This window comes from Sciurus carolinensis, chromosome 6, assembly GCF_902686445.1.
Source record: "Sciurus carolinensis chromosome 6, mSciCar1.2, whole genome shotgun sequence".
In the NCBI taxonomy this organism is placed as follows: domain Eukaryota; kingdom Metazoa; phylum Chordata; class Mammalia; order Rodentia; family Sciuridae; genus Sciurus; species Sciurus carolinensis.
The window spans coordinates 40,075,780-40,094,493 of NC_062218.1; the positions used below are offsets into that span (position 1 = coordinate 40,075,780).

General features: G+C 39.5%; 1 protein-coding gene across 4 annotated transcripts in view; it reads left to right on the top strand.

Moving 5' to 3' along the window:
• The first annotated feature begins 579 nt into the window (after positions 1–579).
• Positions 580–18,714, top strand: part of Parp8 (poly(ADP-ribose) polymerase family member 8) — a 178,175-nt gene continuing 160,040 nt past the window's right edge. For 2 of the 4 annotated variants that reach the window (XM_047555098.1, XM_047555099.1), the window contains exons 1-3: positions 583–1,127; positions 1,215–1,316; positions 2,254–2,308. In XM_047555098.1, the coding sequence (XP_047411054.1) occupies positions 1,022–1,127; positions 1,215–1,316; positions 2,254–2,308 (263 nt within the window). In that variant the 5' untranslated portion in view covers positions 583–1,021. Of the gene's footprint in view, positions 1,128–1,214; positions 1,317–2,253; positions 2,309–18,714 lie in introns of all 4 variants that reach the window. The other 2 variants (XM_047555101.1, XM_047555102.1) reach the window with 2 other exon arrangements.

Here is an 18,714-nt window from a genome sequence, read left to right on the forward strand (position 1 = left end):
TTTCTAAACAAGAGAACATGGTTGCAGGGTTTTCCCTAGACTAGATGGCAAAAAGGTGGCTTTTTAAAAGCCAAGCGGATATTCACGTGGTTGGGCGACCCTGGCACATTCTAATTGTTTCTGGCTTTTTTTTTTTTTTTTTTTAATGAACCACAGGGAAGAATTAGCGAGTCTTTGGAAGTGGAGGAAGTCCCTCAAAAGGGGCTGCTTTTCACAAAGGCGCCCAAAGTGTGCTGAACTACTTCGACCTGGGAGAAAATAAATCAGTACATAAGTAAGTACATAAATAAATAAACTCGGGCATGGAGTCGGAGGGTGCGTGTCTGGAGTAATTTCAAGGCTTTTTCCATCTCGCCTGATGTGGCAACAAGGAAAGATTTGTTCACTTTATTTATTTAATTTTTAATTTTTAAAGACCCCCCCCCCCGCCTTTCTCCCTCCCAGCCACTCCGGTTTGGGTTTTCCATATGACTCATAATTCCTTTTGAAAGTGGAGTCGAATTCATAAAAGTGGCGGAGGGGGGAGGGAACGCTGGGAGCCCCAGGGAATCTTCACTACCTACATTGTCACTCAGCTGCCGGCGCGAGTGGAGGTCGGGGGTGGGGAAATCCAGCCTGCGCTGGGGATGGCGGATACTATTAAAGCCCCGGCGGCGCGCGGCCGGGCTGGGTGACCCGGCGGCGGGCGCGGGAGGGTCTGCGGCGGGCGGGCGGCGCTGCAGCAGCCTGGGCACGGCCGCCGCCGCCCGCGGGCGCGAGTGTGCGCGGGTGTGGAAGGCCGGCGTGCGGGCCGCGAGGGGTGTGCGCGCGTGAGTCGTAGCGGGGCTCGCCCCTCGCCGGCGCCCGCCGCCCCGCCGGTGATCGCTCTCCGGCGGTCCCCGGCACCCTCGGCCCCCCACGGCCGTTAGTCCGGGCGGGGGAGGGAGAAAGTGAGACTCGGTGTCATCACCATCCATTGTCAGGAGGGGAGGAAATTGGAATCCAGCAGCGGCGAGCAGCAGCTGGGCGGTCACATCTGGGAATGCAAAGCCGACCTCCCCCTCCTCCTCCTCCTCCACCACCTCCTCCTCTCTCACCCGGGATCACTTCCGAAACCACTTCGCCTTCAGCCCCTGCCTCGGCCAGAGGTTTCATTTTTAACTGAATATTTACGAAAGCTGGAAGCGTGCGAGGGGGGTGGGGTGGGGTGGAAATAGCGGCTGCTTCTTTTCCAGGGATTTATTTCATGGGGATGTGTTCAAGGCAAGAGCGAATTCAGAAGGATATCGACGTCGTGATCCAGAAGTCCAGAGCCGAGAAAGACTGCCTGTTTGCAGGTGAGTTCTCGCCTCTCCAGAGCCTCGGACCCAGAGCCAGCTCCTCTTGCCCGCCCGCCGCCCTCCTGCCCAGTTTTCTGACCGCGACTTGTGTGGCTGGGGGTGGGTGGGTTGCACGTCCCCATTCCGGGGTTCATTTGGCAACAGCTGCTGCAACGAGAGTGGGAGCCAACAGGGGGAAGGGGCGCCAGTCTATCCTCTCCCCCTCCCCCCAAGTCTAGGGCAGCCACCAGCTTTGGGGGCAGAACCCGGGTGGCCGGAGCAGGGGTCTAGGCGGAGGGGCCGGGCGTTGTATTCCAGCCCCTGGAGACACCCGAAGCGTCCAAGTCCGCCTCCCGGGTTCCAGCAGTAGCGGCCGAGCGGGGCGGGTTGGACCCGCCGGGTTTGCGCAATGGGCTGAGCGGCGGTGGCCGGGAATGGAGCCCGCTGCGCTGCGCTGCGCTCCTCTGCTGCGCCTGGCGCCGAGGCCCCTCGGGGCCAGCGCTGGCCGGATCCCCGGCCCCTTCGGCTCCCTGGGTTCTCCGGCTGGCAAGGTAGTGCCCCGGAAAGTGAAGTGATTACTAGGGCTCCGAGGCACACAGCGCTCCAGCTTGGTGGTCGCCTTTCGTCCATTTTGCTCCCCCGAAAGAGGGATCAGATTTTGCTTTCGCAGCCCGAAGCCCGGCGGGGGCCGCTTCCGGCCGCCCGACCGGGAAATTCCCGCCGTTGCCATGGCACCCGGCACTTGTTGCGGGGGGCGGCCTCCCGTTGCACCCGGCGGGGGGTGCGCAGCATCCCCTCCCGCGCGACGGGGAGCCGGGACCTCGCGGCTCTCCAGCCCTCGCCTCCCGCGGGTCCAGGCCTCCCCTAGGCTCCGGTAAATAAGGGGTTCAAGTTAGGATTGGAGCTAAAAGAAATCCAGTCGAGGGATAGCTTTTAACAGGACTTTCCGTTTCAGATTTCAGATACTCAGACTCCACCTTTACTTTCACCTACGTTGGCGGCCCCAAAAGGTATTTATGTGGATAGAGTTGCTTCATTTCCTGTTCACACGCTTGTGTTTCCTTTGTTCTTAGCGTATTCCGTGTTCGGCTATGGTATTTTGTTTGCTTGTTTATTTAATTCTTGCTGATTTTCTGTAGCCAGGTCCTAAGTCTGATGTCCCCACGTTTTAAGTAGCAAAGGGAAAATAAATAGGTTTGATTCAAGTGTTTCTAAAACCACGCTACGGGCAGTGAGCAGAACTCTTTCGGTTAAAACTGTTCTGCTGTAGTAGTAGATTGCTCTTGAGGCGTTTTGAGGTTGATAGAGGCGAGCCGGTGTAAAACTGGAATGCTGGGTATGAAGTGAAATGCATAAAAGACATAAAATATCACAAAATAGTTTGATCACACGTGGTGATTTTCCTGGTGAGTTGGGGCTGTAGGTTTTCATGTTTTCTAAAGCTTGACATAAACATGCAGCCTGCCAATTCTCCATACAGCTTTCTTTCTTTCTTTTTTCTAAGGAGAGGTATTTTGGTTTTCACATTTAGTTGTAGGAAAGGATTCGGAGAGTTATGTGTAACTGGAGTGAATGACTTCTTTATATGGGGGAAGAATGAGAGGTTCACATTTTAATAGTAAATTGTCAACAGTTTGAAACAAGCCCAAATCCAGTTTTTTATTGAGGAGGTCGTTAAACTGAAAGGTAACTATTCGAATATACCTTGGTGTTTTCATCTGTGAAGTTAGGATTTTCTCCTAATCCTTTTAGGGACAACCCTGGTTATAAAAGCAGTGGCCATGTAGGAGAACTGGGACTCCTCATCTCAGCCCTGCTGTTAGGACTTGACATTCAATATCTTTTGACCACATTCCAAAATCTCTCTTAGCTAATGGAAACATAAAAATTGCAAAAAAAAAAGTTTTCTTCTGTAAATACTTTTAAAAAACTTGATATTAATTTGAATCTTTAAAACAGGATCTGTGTTGTATTCTACATCTCAAAAAACTCTAATGGAAAAGGTTATCATGTTTCCCATGTAGATGGTATATCTAAGCCCTAGGATTGGTGTATTATTGATTTGATAGTTGAAAATACAGCAGTGAATCATTGAACTTCAGCTATTTTTTGGGCGAGAATAAAATTACTTGATTAAATTTTGGAGTGTGCCATCATTTTTGTAATTAGTGGATAAAGTTAAATTAGAGTATATTTGATTAAATTAATGCCCCTTGTACATTTAATATCCAAAGGAGAATATTAAATGAGTGATGTCCTCTTGTTTTAATTTAACAGTTTAAACGTGCTCTGTGGCCCACAGAAAACATTTTGACGCGATCGGGTGGATATTTGCTGGGTTGTCTGTTGTCAGGGTTGTAGCTGTTCTAGTTGAATGTGTGGACAGGAATGAGTGGGCTTTTTAACTAATCAGTTTTCTGATTGTAAGATACTTTAGTTCTTTTGGTGTCAGTTTGCTTGTCTGTACAATGAGGGGGTAAAGCACACACTTAATCTCTACGATCTGTTAGATACTGCAGTTAAGATTCTTCATCAGCAAGTTACTAAACTAGCAGTTCACATAGTTGGGAGGTGGAGAAGGTATGGATGCTTTCAGGAGTAAGGCCAGCATGTTGCGATTAATAATTAACTAATCAAGATAACATCAGTTTTGACTGTAGGAACAGGTACTGTGGTTGTTCTTAAAGAAGTGTTTCCTTTTCTATGTAATCTTCATAAGGTTTCATGCTTTGCTTTTGTCCTGAATTGAAATATTTGGGACTGGTGAAAATGCATGATTGTTGTCTTCTCAAAACTTGTTCTATAATACAACATCAAAAGTTGCTTTAGTATATGTAATATGTTAGATAATCCCTTTATTGTTTGTACTTGAGGGCAGAAAGACACTTCGTATTTCTTAAAAATTAAAAAAAAAATTTACTGTTTTCATTACCTACATTAGAAATAGATATTTAATTGGGTGTAGTGGTACACACCTCTAATTGCCTATAATCACAGCAACTCAAGTGGCTGAAACAGGAGGTTCAAGGAAATTCTGGGCAATTTAGGGATACCCTAAGTTTTTAATTTATTCTATTTTATTTTCAAAATAAAAGAAAAAAGGATTGGGAATGTACATGGCTCAGAGGTAGCATGCCCATAGGTTCAATCTCCAGCACCACCAGAAACAAAACAAGACTATTATCTATTTCCCATACTGAGTGAATTCCACCATGCTTTTTATTTTATTTATTTATTTAAAAAAATTTTTTTAGATGTTGATGGATCTTTATTTTATTCATTTATTTATATGTAGTGCTGAGAATTGAACCCAGTGCTTCTCTAGTGCTAGGCAATACTCTGGTTTCTCTTCAGATCGTATAAATCTTTTACTAGTGCTAGGCAAGCTCTCTACCACTGAACCAAGCCACAACCCCTACCCCACCATACATTTTACATTAAAATAATCCTGCTGTATTTTGGTTCTGTGTTTTGTGTGCTTGCCACCTTTTAACATTGATTAATAGTGTCCTTTCAGGTAAAAAGACTTAGTTCAGCTTTGAAGGACGTGAGAGTTTTATGGAGAGATATCTTGAATCGCATTAAACTGCCTTTTCATCTGAACCATTAAGAGCATATTTCAAAAATAATTTTTAATTCAAGTTGTAGATAAAACTTAATATACCCGTTTCCGCTCTCATACTTTCTATGAATCACATCTTATAAAGATAAAGTTTGATCTTTCATGTTAATACTAAAAAAAACAGAAAAGTTTTGTATTATTAATTGTTAAATATTTAGTATTTTGTTTTTTTGTATTATTAATTTCTAAAAATGTTTAATGTTTACTTTTTAAAATGTTTCTGTGGCTAAAGGAAATGGTGAAGAGATTATTGTTAGGGCTGACCAGTGGCCTAGTAAGTTGACCTTTTATTTGGTGGTCCTGTGAAGGGCAAGGTGCCTGTTAACATTAGCTGTTGTTTAGGACTTTAGGTGAGGAATGAGGGGGAGGAAATGATCAGCTCAAAGACTGAGCTAATCTAATTTTCTCCAATGGGAAGTTTCATGGAATTACTATTCTTAGATTTGGATGTGCAAACTGAGGCTCAGAGTTTAACATGCATGGTGGAATTCACTCAGTTAAATTATGGAGCCATGGTGTATCCCTGCTGTATAGTACTCCTGAGACCTGTGGTTCTTGCTGTGTACACAAGATTTCTTAACCTTTTTGAGCATGCACATAACTTTAACATCAAAAAATTAAGCGGGAGGGGTGGGGGGAAGGGAAAAAAATAACAGAATGAATCAAACAACACTACCCTATGTAAATTTATGATTACACAAATGGTATGCCTTTACGCCATGTACAAATAGAGAAACAACATGTATCCCATTTGTTTACAATAAAAAAAAAATTAAGCAGATTCTTAGTTGAGAGTTGTAATTTTGATATTCGTTGGTTGCAAAATACTTAGTGAAAATGGTGGTTAAATGTTATTAATTTATTAATAGTGTCACTCTTAGTTTGAAAAATTGTGCATATTTAGTAAGATTACTTCATTCTAGCAGTGGACCTCATAACATCCCTGATTCCAAAATTCCTTAGAATAACTCCACAGCCATTAGTGGTACAGAGACTGTCATGGTTTTTATCTGGTTCTTTCTCCCAGGAGGTTTGCCAAGAACAGACCTCAACTGTACACAATTTGAAAGTTAATGCAAAATTCATTTTTCCCCTCATAATTTGTGATATTTATCATCTCTTGTTTCTTTCTCCCTTATTGATTAACAGGAAACTCTTTAAAATTCCAAAGATTTGGGTTTCTGGTTCTTCATCTCACTTGTAGTCAGACATGGAGTTAGTGGTAGAAGAAATAGGAGGGATTAAGATAGATGGTGTCAGCTGAAGAGAGGATAGGAAAAGTTAGTGCCTGGGGCCAGTGGTTACCAAAGTCAAGGTAACAGTGAGGGGGGACCCTGTGGTTCTGAGGTTGAAGTTCTCTGGGATTCCCTGATTGTGAGCAGTCAGCCAGGAACAGATTCTAAAATTGGAACTTTGAGGGAAAAAGCCAGGTGCAGTGGTGCCGCCTATAATCCCAGAGACTCAGGAGGCCAAGGCAGGAGGATCGAAAGTTCAGGGCCAACCTTTAGCAACTTGGTGAGACCTTAAGCAACCTAGTGAGACCCTGTCTCAGAATAAAAAAGTCTGAGGATGTAACTCAGTGTTAAAGTGCCCGAGTTTAATCCTCAGTATCAAAAAAAAAAAGAAAAAGAAATTTTAAAAACCACAGTTCCTCTCTGTATTAGAGTTTATGCTTTTGAAATTTTTGTAATTCTGCACGCATATGAAATACTTGCATCTAAAGTCTATATTGTAACCTCTAGACTTCTCACTTTTTTCACCATCTAACATTTATGTTTTTCTTTTAGAAAGGATATGAGAATAAACATTTATTAAATTGAGAATTTCCAAGTCAAGGAGTGTGAGTGTATCATAAGAAGTCAGTAGTTTGAAGTTATTATAAAATTTGAAATGTAGGATGGCAGAATGTTTGGGCTATCTGCTTGTGTATACTCTTCTTTTGTGTGAATAGACACTCTTCCATTTGATTGTGTATATACTGGCATCCTTTGAAGTGTGTCCTCCTGTCTGTCCAGATAAATGTTTGGGAGAATCAGATGTGACACTAATTGTACTCCAGAATTCCTCAAAACACTTGCTACTTCTTTCTCTTGGACCTTTCCACATTCCGAAACACTGAAACAGTCAGTCATTATTGATTGTTGAGATCTTTGCTAATCCATATTCTGAGAAGTCCTTTTTGGCATCCCCACCACCCCATGTAATTCTGTTAGGGTTTTTTTTTTTTTTTTTTTTAAACTGGGGATTGAACTCAGGGGCACTTAACTACTGAACCACATCTCCAGCCCCTGTTAGGTATTTCTAAAACTATGTTGTCATGATGTACAGATGCTTCTCTACATGTGAAGAGATTTAAGTTCTGCTAAACCCATGTAAGTTTGAAAATACGGTACATTGCAAAAGCACAGGATACATCCACCCTTAGCAACACAGTACACTGCAGAGTGCTGATTCCCTTTGTGATTGAGTGATGATTGGGAGCCACACAGCATTGTAAGAGTATCACACAGCATATCACTAGCCTGGGAATAGATCAAAATTTTAAAATCAAAGTATGATTTCTTCTAAATCTGTGTTACTCTTGCATCATCGTACAGTAGAAAAATTGTAAGTGGAAACTTCATGTCAGTAACTGTCTGTATTGTAATTTTCTGTTTACATCTGTTTGAGTTTGACCATATTAGGGATGGGAACTCTATTCATTATGGTTTCTCCATCCTCTATCACACTGCCTAATATAACATTATTTCTCAATAAGTAGATATTGAATGAATTATAAAATGAATGCTAAAGAATCTGGCAGGCAGCAAGGAATTTCCTAAACTAAATGACCCAAAGAGCCCTCAATCTGGTGATGCTTCTTGCAGCAGAATTTCATGTGATCCATAGTGACAGAAGTTGCCTAGACAGGTTATAAATTCTGTTCTTTGGGTTCATGTTCAGATGGGACAGATAATAATAGTTGTTTAAAATAATAGAACATTTTGGTACCTTGGCACACTGGTGAGTTTGAACTGTAAATATAATTCATTCAGTTGAAAGTATTAAAATTTGATTTTTGAAAAAATTATAAGTCAAGTAAACTTTCTAGGGGCTCTGATCCATCTTGGCCCTTCTGTGTGTTAATTCTACACGTTATGGGAGACCACTGGGAGAGTCAGGTAAAGGGCATTTGTTTTCTTTGGACTTCCTTAGAAAGGAGAAGTATATGTGCACACAGGGTAGAGAATTCTGTGCTGTGCTCCTTGTCTACATTATCCCATCCCTGGGTTTGCAGCCAAGATAAATAGGACCAGGAAAATGAAAGAAGCAATTTCATCGTCTTAAAAAGATTTATCAATTTCATTATGAAAGAAGCGTAGAAATACTTATTCTAGAAGTCTTGGAATATGTGTTATTTTGAAATCATCAAGTGCTCTTCAAGGTGTCAGAATGAAAAGAGTGCTAGTTTTTTAAAATAAAAAATCAACATGTTCTTCTTGGCACTTGGGACTTGCTGATCATAAATTTGTTATATTAGTTACCCAAAATACTGACTTTTTAAAAAGTGTCTTCCTTGTAGCCCTGGAAAGCTACCTCATAAGTTGGGTGACTGGGGAAGGGAGTGTGAAGGAAGCTGAATGAGGTGGTGAGGAACTGGGTTTTCATATCCATTTTTAAATTACAGCTTCTCTTTTCTGTTCTGTATAAATTTTTAAAGAGGGTTTCATTGTTAAATGAGGTTTAAAACCACTGATCTAAAGTAACCACCAATTTAACCTAGGTATAGCTTTATTAAAGCTAATATATTAACAAAATGTAAAGTTCATTTATTTCATGGATGAAAGTAATACCACTAATGGTATTTATTGAGCATCATCTCCCTTGTGCTTCTTGTCTACATTACCTCATTCCTGGCTTCCGAGACAAAGAGGCATTTTGTTAGCTAATACACATTTTATAGCTAAAGAAACTGAGGCCAGAGTAATGAATGTAACTTTGAGTTAGTAACAGAGTAGGGATATATTGCAGTAAAAGTCAATGTTTATGCAAGGTTTAAGGGGCATTGGTTTAACTGGCATGACTAGAATAGTTGGAAATGTTTGGGGATGGGGAGAGATTGCCAGTGGGTATTTACCAAGGGCAGTACTGAAAATGTACTGGTTGGCAAGGGAACTTTCTGAGACCAGTGCTATGCATAGCTGAAAAATTATGTACCCTGGCTGTGGAATCCTTATGCAAATATTTGGCTAATCCATTTAAATTCCCATCATTACTCTCTCCAGCATTTACAAAAAAAATCTAAGTGAAATTTTATCAATTTTAAAAATGTTTTGTAATTCTTGGCCCAGATTTGTTTTTGTAGATTGTCTTTGTAGATAAATCTTACTTTAAGATAACTGCTACTGATTTAGTCAAGTTATTGACATGTAATCCTTTTCTTTCTCTTAAAAGGAATTCCATTTTTCCATCTGCCATAGGAAAGACTAGTAAGAGAGGTTTTTTTTAATTAATAAAACTCATGTTCCCATTTTATTTTCTTGACTTCATTTACGTTTTCTCTTTAAGTTATCTCATTACTTGCTTGACACAGACACCTGAATATTGGTCATCTTTCCCTCAACTTGTCATGTCCAAACATACCCTCATTTCCTCTCTAAAGGAAGCTTCTCTCCACCACCTGTCCCTGGTCAGTCTCATATCACTCAAGCCAGATGTGGGGATCACAGTCTCAAGTTTCACATGGCACCTTCTTCTCTCCTCCAGTCCCACTGACTTCACTGATCATTGTTGGCAGCGTTGCAGTCCCTTCCTACATCAATACTGAGTCCATACCCCATTGGCCCTGTCTTAGGTCAATCAGTTTAACTTCTTGTCTTTAAAAAAAAAAAGTATGTATATATATATATATACATCACATATACATGTGTATATATATATATATATATATACACACACATATGTATGTATGTACACATGCACACACATATATGCTTTACTCAGAGCCACACCCCTTTCCCTTTTGATACTTTATTTTGAGACAGTTTCCCTAAGTAGTTTAGGACCTCCATGCCGAGGCTGGTCTTGAATTTGAGGCTTCAGCCTCTGGAATTGCTGAGATTGCAACTTCTGACCCATCCAGATCATTTATACCTGAACTCTTTTTTTTTTTTTCCCTCCCTTGGTAGTGGGGATTGAACCCAGGAACTTTCTAACTGTAAGCCACATTCCCAGCCCTTTTTATTTTGAGACAGGGTTTTGTTAAATTGCCCAACCTGGCCTTGAACTTGTGATCCTCCTGTCTCAGTCTCCCCAGCCACTGTTTTTGATTGAACTTTCACATGTGACCATAGTTTTCTCCACATTGACTTTAAATTCCTGTTCTTGGCTTGTAAGAACCACCATCCCTACCCATTCATCGCTGTTTCTCAGGCTACCAGATATCAGTATGCTTCTGTTTGCTTATTGACCTCCCCCTCTCTGTTCAACAGCACTTTGATTAATTTAGCATGCAGCTGTTCAAGGTTTATTGATAACATCTGCCTTGTACAATATGGTTATTTGGGATATCAAGATCTTGGTTGGTATTATCATAAAATCCACTTCATTTTATCTTTCCCTTGCCCACAAATGTATTTCCGTTTATTAGAATGTGTAATATATTTGTGATTAAGAAGGATAGAGTGAGAACATGAGTAGAATGAGGTGAGAATTAGGGAAGTCTGAGGATAGATGGGATGAGGGGTGAGCAGATTGTCCCCATCCATTACATATTAACGAAAACAAAAACAGCAGAATTTTTCTGGGTTGTAGTTTGCATATCTGTGATCTCCAGTTTGAGACTGAGGCCTTCTCGGTATTAAACAGAGAATTGACAAATAGTTAAATTTAAAAGGGAGACATCTACTGAAATTTGTGTACAGTCAGGTCAATTTTCCCTGCACAGGAATTAGCAGAAAGCCAGCTGCCAGTTGACTTCTCTCAAGGTTTATTTCTAAACATTTTTAGATGTAGATTGAAAAGATGGTTTTGTCAACCAGCTCTGAAGTGCTGTAGTTGTCATTTTCGTCGTTTTATTTAAAAAACAAATACAGGTTTTTATGATTCAAGAATCACTTGTAAAACATTGACTGTATTTAATATATAGAACCAAGGAGCAGAATAATGTAGCTACATTTGTTAACCTTTCACATCTATGAAGAAAAAAGTACATTCAAAAAAGGAAAGCAAACCAAAAAAATTTAAGCACGTAGCCTCAGTTATTGAAAGTCAAATTTTTAATGTCAGTATTTTGTTTAGAGACTAGAATTCTAGTTCCTATCAGAACGCCTTATATATAGTAAATATTTTATAATATTTATTACATGGAGTAATATTTCCTATATTATGTGACAGCATTTCCCAAAGTGTTTAATTAGGTGTTAGGTTGTGGCCAAGTATGTCAGGGAAATGCTTAAACAATATTTAACAGTTTTAATGGGTCGGTTTTTTAAGAGTCTTTTATGTAACAGTATGCATTATGCATATCCAAAAGGTGAATGAAATATCAGTGTTTTTCAGCCTTATTTGATTACAGATCTGGGACATCTCAAGAGAGTTGTTTTGTGGAAAACACTTTGGCAAACTCTGCTGAGTCTTATTCATTAAAAATAGTTTTTGGGTAAACAACAGTGTAATGGAAATGGAAATTACTGATTCTTATTGAGCACTGAAGAATTTATTTTCAGCAATATTTATAGAAGTTGCTTGAAGACAGGGAAGGCTTTGGTTAAAATGCATTTGGCATTTCATGCTGCTGACTTCTCCAGGAGAATTCATTTCTTTGGGTCTCTCTCGCTCTCTCCCCTCAGTTCTGCTGTATTCATTTGTGATAAGGGCTCTCAACTGTTCTTACTCATCAACCCTGAAGTTAGCAGAGCCTTCTTTGCAGCATGATTAGAAGTCAGACTCGTAAGGAAGTGTTAGATAGATAATGACTCTGTGTAGCATCAGTACTCATTATGTCCTCTTAAATTCTGTCACTTTGACTGCAGTAGTTTCTTAGCAGTCTGTGATGGAATATACTTTGGAGAACTTCATAGTGAGGGAAGTCTGGAATTTGTCTAAATATTTCATTTCTTTGATACATTACATTTAAAAAAATCATCGAGGGTATCTGTTTGGTAAAATCATTTCCCTTAAATGACCAAGTGAGAAATTTCGTGAGGGATTTAAAAATATTTCTCAGACTTGTTCAGTGTTAGGCAGGAAGCAAATTTCTTTTTCTTAGGCAGTGTTGGTCATTACATTTCCCTGGGTAACGTAATGACCCAAGGTGAGGTAGATATTTTGAATGATTCCTTATAATGTAGAGTTTTTTCCCCCCGTTAATGGGAATTGAACCTGGGGTCTTGTGCATGCTAGACAAGCACTCTACCACTAAGCTAAACCCCCAGTCTTGGTAAAAGTGTTCTTATGGGAATGCTTTGCAGTTTTGTGATTCACAGGGATACCAGGGGCACCTCTAGTAAATTCTAATTTTTTTGAGGGGTGGGTACATGTGGCTATATGCCCCTCACCCTTTTTATTTTTTATTTTGTGTAGAAGCTGAGGCTGGTCTCAAATTGTGATCTTCCCGCCTCACTCAGTCTCCTGAGTGTCTGGAATTACAGGTGTGCGCCACCTTGCCCGGCAGTCTAGGTTTCTTAATTTGAGAGGCAGTGTGCAGAATCTTAACTGAATGAATTCTTTGTTGTGAGATAATGCTCATGTCAGTCCATACGTATCAATGTCTTTGATCTTTTTTTTTCTTTTTTCTTTTTTTTTTTGGTGCTGGGGATTGAACCAGGAATTGAACCCAGAGGAGCTTTACCACCGAGCTTTGTCTCCAGCCCCTTTTTAATTTTTACTTTGAGGCAGGGAGGGTCTCACTAAGTTGCTTAGGGCCTCACTGTTACTGACGCTGTCCTTGAATTTACAGTCCTGACTCAGCCTCCTTAGTCGCTGGGATTACAGGCCTGTGCCACTGTGCCCAGCACACGTCATTGATCTTCTTAAAAGCAGAGTCTTAGATTGACTGGGAGACCTAAGCTGAATGCTAAAATCTGCCCAATGGATAAAAGCTGATGCAGTCATCATTTCTCATTAAAATGCACCACAGCTAGACATGCAGGGAAAAAAAAAAGTCTTCCAGCTGAAAAACAGTTATTACTTTACTATCACCACAGAATTTGAAATGATTTCTGTAGTGAATGGTCAGATTTATTTTTACGTAGCTGAGAAAAAAGTTTGAATAATTCACTGTAAGTCAAATTCTTTTAATTTTTTTTTCTCTTTTCTCTTTTTTTTTCTTTGTGTTTTTCTGGAGCAGTACATCCTTATGGGGAAACCAGCCTAGGATAGTGATTTCAGTGAGTATTAATTAGGTGATTTCAGTAAGACTGCTATTCTTGGTTGAATTTAGCTCCAAATGGATGAAACATGGGCCAAAAAAAACTTTAAACAATTTTTTGATATCATACTAGTTTGATTTAAAATGAGCTTAATTGTTGACTTTCTGTCTTTAACTAAATATTTCCAGTATCTTTAATTCTTAATGTTTAATATGCCCAGAATTCTTTCAACTGTAGGTATTTGGCAGGGAAAAATCTTGTTTATGGCAGTAGTTTCACTAATTTTTTTTTTTTTTTTTCTTCTTATGTAAACAGAGAAATGATATTTCTAGCCTCTGGGATGGAAATGTTACATTTTAAGTGTACTTTAAAGGTCTAAGATCAAGACTTTTTTTTTTTTTTAATATATATTATTTAGTTGTAGGTGGACACTATCTTTCTTATTTTTATGTGGTGCTGAGGGTGGAACCCAATGCCTCACACATTCCAGGTGAGTGCTCTACCACTGAGCCACAACCCCAGCCCCTGGCCAAGACTTTTTCAACTTCTAGATAAGGATTCTGATCTGCAGAAAAGTGTATTTTTTTTTTAACTTTAAGCATATAAACTTGAATCAGATAAATGTAAAATTAGCTAATTCTTTTTTTTTTTTTTGCGGTACTGGGGATGGAATTCAGGGCCTTGTGCTTGTTAGGCAAGCACTCTACCAGCTGAGCTATCTCCCAGCCCTAGCTAATTCTTTTTATTAAGTAAAAGTGCCTTGGCACAAAACTAAAATGGATAAAACCAATATTATGGTTTTGGCATGTATCTAAATACATGGAAGCAAATTTCTATTTTATATTTATAGAAATCTACCATCAGTTTTATTCAGATGTAGATTTTAAAACAAAACTAAGTAATAGTTACTTAGTATTTCAAGAAATGTTAGTAACTATTACAAAAATTCAATGCCTACTAATTCTCCCTACCCCTTTTGTGGTATCGGGGATGTTGCAGTGTGTTTTAAGTGCCTGCCCCCTCCCACCTCCCCCGCAAAAGTACAAAGATAACATTCTACACTACATTTTCAGACCTTGAGTATAATTAATAATTAGTAATATATAGGTATACCTATATATCTGGATAGATATGTAGATGTGCATAGGTAGAAATACAATACGAAAGAAGAGAGGAGATTCGAGATCCCAGATGTAGGAAGCATTAATTATTTGAATGACTTTGGAGATACTTTTTTTGGGAAGAGAAGTGTTTTTTGGGAAAGAGGTGTCAAAACTGCATTTTCTTGGTAGTTGTGATACCACATTACCACTTTTAAACCACCCTGTACCTACAGAGTTGTTTTTGTGTGTGTATATACACGTGTGTGTGTGTGTGTGTGTGTGTGTGTGGTACTGGGGATTGAACCCAGGAGCTCTATACCCCTGAATTGCTTCCCCAGCTCTTGTTGGTTTTGATTTTGAAACAGGATGTCACTAAATTGCCCAGGCTGGCCTCCAATTTGGGATCCTCCTCCTCAACCTCCTTGGATGGGATTACAGGCATGTGCCACTGGGCCCAGCTACATAAAATTCATAATGAATATAAATTGGACTGAGTTTACTGGTTAATTATAGTCAAAACAATTTGCAGGGCTTATGAAATTGCACTGCATATTTTCCAAAAGAAAAGTTGCAGATGTTGGTTAAGTTTTAAGATTATTTTAAAAATTATTTATAATTCATGATATTAGTGATGGAGCACTCTAATATCATGATTTCTCCTAATCGGTCAGTCAGTGAAATTACTTAATCTCACTGAGTCTTGACTATCATCTGAGAAATGGCAGGAATTTTGCAAGACTTTCAGGAATTGATCTAGATAGTACACTGGGTATGGGGGAGCCAGGGATGACTCTTAGTCCAGATGGCTCAGTTAGAAGGACTCACAGGACTCGGAAAGAGCTGCTGTTTATCACAGCAGAAGATTGAAATTAAAATCATCAAAGGACAAATGTTTTTGGGACAAAATCTGGGAGAAACTGGGCACAGGCTTGCAGATGTCCTCTCGATGGAGCCACACATGTGCTTAGTTCTCCCAGCAACAAAGTGTGACAGCATGAGCAAAGCGTTGTCAACCAGGGAACCTCACAGGAGCCTTGGTGTTCAGGTTTCTTACTGGGGGTCAGCCAGGCATGCGGCACCTTTGTGACTGACTCGCTCTTCACACGTCAGCCTTCCAGAGCAGAAACAAGTTTTCACTGTAAACCACCATTGTTAGCACAAACTGTCTGATCAGACTGGTGGTGTGTGGCCCAGAATTTGGGCAAACAAAACCACTCTTACCAGTAAGAATATCCCAAGAACTGATAGCTCATTTTTTTAGGAGCTGGCAAAAAAGGCTAGTCCTGAAGACAGCCCTTTCTTGGTATCAGGGTGTGAGTACCCAGGTCTGCTGAGTTAACCCTTTCCTGCACAGATGCTGTCCAGCACAGAACCATGCCAAGAGGGCAGTACTTGTTATTCTCAGCACCAGCCCAGTTCTAGTTCCCAGAGACTGTAGACAACGTGGGCAAGAGAATAAGGGAAAAATAATTGCCCTTTTGTGAGCATTCACCCTGATTTGGAAATAGAAAATTTTCTCAATTTAGGTTGGTACTAAAATGTTAGGTGCACTATCATTGAATAATGACATTATTAAAAAACTACATTAAATGTACATAAAAGTAAAATAAATCAACAGCATTCATATTTTAGTTGCTTTTTTTTTTTTTTTTTTAATTTTCAGTGTTTCAACGTCCAAGTTGAAACCTTTATTATTTTTAAAGTCTGAAGATTCTCCAGACTCACTTTTAGCCTTTATCAGATTCCTGCAGCACTCCTGGAATAATGCTTTTTCTTTCTCATGTTCTGTGTTACTGGTCTTCACCTTCACCTATAGCTTTAGAATACATAGTTGATTTTTTGTTTGTTTGAAAAATTCTGCTTTTGGTCTACATTTCTTCTTTGGTTAATTTTGTATTTTTTCCTTTCTTTAATTGAGGTATATATCATTGAAAATTAAATAGTATGTCTGGAAAGTTAATCAAAACCTATTTCAGGGCCATGAGCCATTCTCTTGGCAGGTCTCTCATGACCTGCCCCCAGCCTTAGAGAGGCTGGGTATGTTCTGATGCATTTGCAGTTTCTGTTGGCTTTTCTTGCATTGCCTAACATGTGATAATCCTCTCCAAAGGATTAGAGAATCTTTATTTCAGGGCTGTGTTGTAACTTTAACTGGTAGGCAAATGGTGATTCTCATTTTTGTTGACAATGATAGATAAAGATGACAACTTCCAGTGGTTAGGAAGTTTCTTTTTGGCACCAGGGATTGAACCCAGAAGTGCTAAAACACTGAGCCACATCCCCAGCCCTTTTTATTTTTTATTTTGAGACAGGGTCTTGCTAAGTTATCTAGGGTCTAAGTTGCTGAGACTGGCTTTGAACTTGCGATCCTCTTGCCTCAGTCTCCTGAGCCCCTGGAGAAAATTTCTTTTGATACATAATTTAGACATATATAGGTAGAAAACAATGAATCTTTTAATAAGAAAATGTAAAAACTGAGTTGATGTTTATTTCAGGAAAAAAATTAATGCTTACTTGAACAATTAATATGGAATAGGCAAAAGAGACACACACTTCCTAATTCCTGCTTCTAAATTACTCTGAAATTTTTCCCAGCAGATTTCTCATTTACTGTGAGTATAGAATATCTGGAGAAGCTGTTAGAAGGAAAAAAGGTAGCTGGAACAATCTTCATGCACATCGATAGCTTGGACTGCCTCAACATTTACATGTTAAGTAAAATATCTACTTGATAATTTGAATTGTTTTAAGCAGTGTGATAAAAAGAAAAGTGTTCAGATTCTATGAGAAGAGGGAATTTTGGGACCAGGCATTCATTGCCTTCATTACCCAGGATTGCTGATGGATACCCTTTATTTTCCTTTTTTTTTTTTTTCAACTCCCTCCCTCCTACTCATACCGTACACATCTCCACAAGCTTGTGGTTTTTTTCCTTCAGTCACAATGTATGGTGGTTGTGGAGTTGTTGCAGGAGGTGAGGTGGGAAACAGGAAGGGCGAATGAGCCTGAGATTATTTGTAAACCGCCTGTTTAGTGCTCCTTCATTCACTCTCCTTCTCTCTCTGTCTGCGATATAGTGTCACACAAGATGGGCTTGGAGACAGACACCTGTAATCCCTGCATTCAGAAGGCAGAAGGTTGCAAGTTCACAGACGGCTTCAGCCTTTAAGTGAGGCCCTGTCTCAAAAAAATACACACATACACACACGTCTATATTTCTTCTTTTTGCAGAGCTGGGTATTAAAACTCAGAGCCTTGCACATGCTGGGCAAGTGGTCTGTCACTGAACTTTGTATGTCCCCAGCCCTTTTTATTTTTATTTTTATTTTTGGTATGTTTTTATTTTTAGACATGGTCTCCCTTATTTGCCGTACTGACTTTTGCCTCAGCCTCCTGAGTAACTGGGATTGCAGGTGTGTACCAAGGTGCCTGGCACAGAGCAACTGTTATTACAATTATAATCTGGAGGAAATCTCCTTTTTTAAAGGAAATACCTATTAGCAAATCCATGAGTTTGTTGCTCCCAATGCTTACGTTAGTGTATTGATCCCATACACTCAGTAAAGAAAACATTACTGACATTGTTTCATTTTTGTAAGCCTTGGATATAGCATTAACTTAGGTTTCCCATTTTTAAGGGTTAGTTTCTAAGTGATATTGGAAACCATGCAGTAAGAAATGGAACAGAACTATAAATGAGTTTCAAAAAAAAGTAAAGCCTGATAGATTTGCACACATTCAGGTAGCCTTGTCTACTTTGTCAGGACCTGAAGGCATGCCTGATTTTCATAAAAATCAATGCATTGCCATGGAAACAAACAAGCAGAAATTACTTTTGGTGCCTGATGGCTCATGGATATCTTAAGTGTATTAGAAATATTGCCAGTGGTTGAAATTTTATGAATGCTTGTAAATTCAAAAGAGAAACTTTGGTTATCTTACAAACTAATTTACATAGATAATTTTCCTAGTAGAACATAAGTAGGTTTTAGTTCCAACTGAAAAGAATATATGTTACTATGGGTATCACCACAGAAGAATCATAAATATATCTTATCCCATTAGAAGTTATTGCTATTATTATTATTATTATTATTATTATTATTATTGTTTTTTTGCGGTATTGGGGATCAACCCCAGGACTTCCACACGTGCTAGGTAAGCACTCTACCACTGAACTTCACTCCTGTTTCTTAAAATTTTTAATAAGAACTTAATGATTGAAGTATTGGTCATTTAAAAAGATTGTTTCAAAAATACAGTTGAGCAATTCAAATTTGTTCTCCCACTATTTATAGACTCCTCCCCCACCCCTTTTTTTGAGCTGCTGGGCCTTGCAA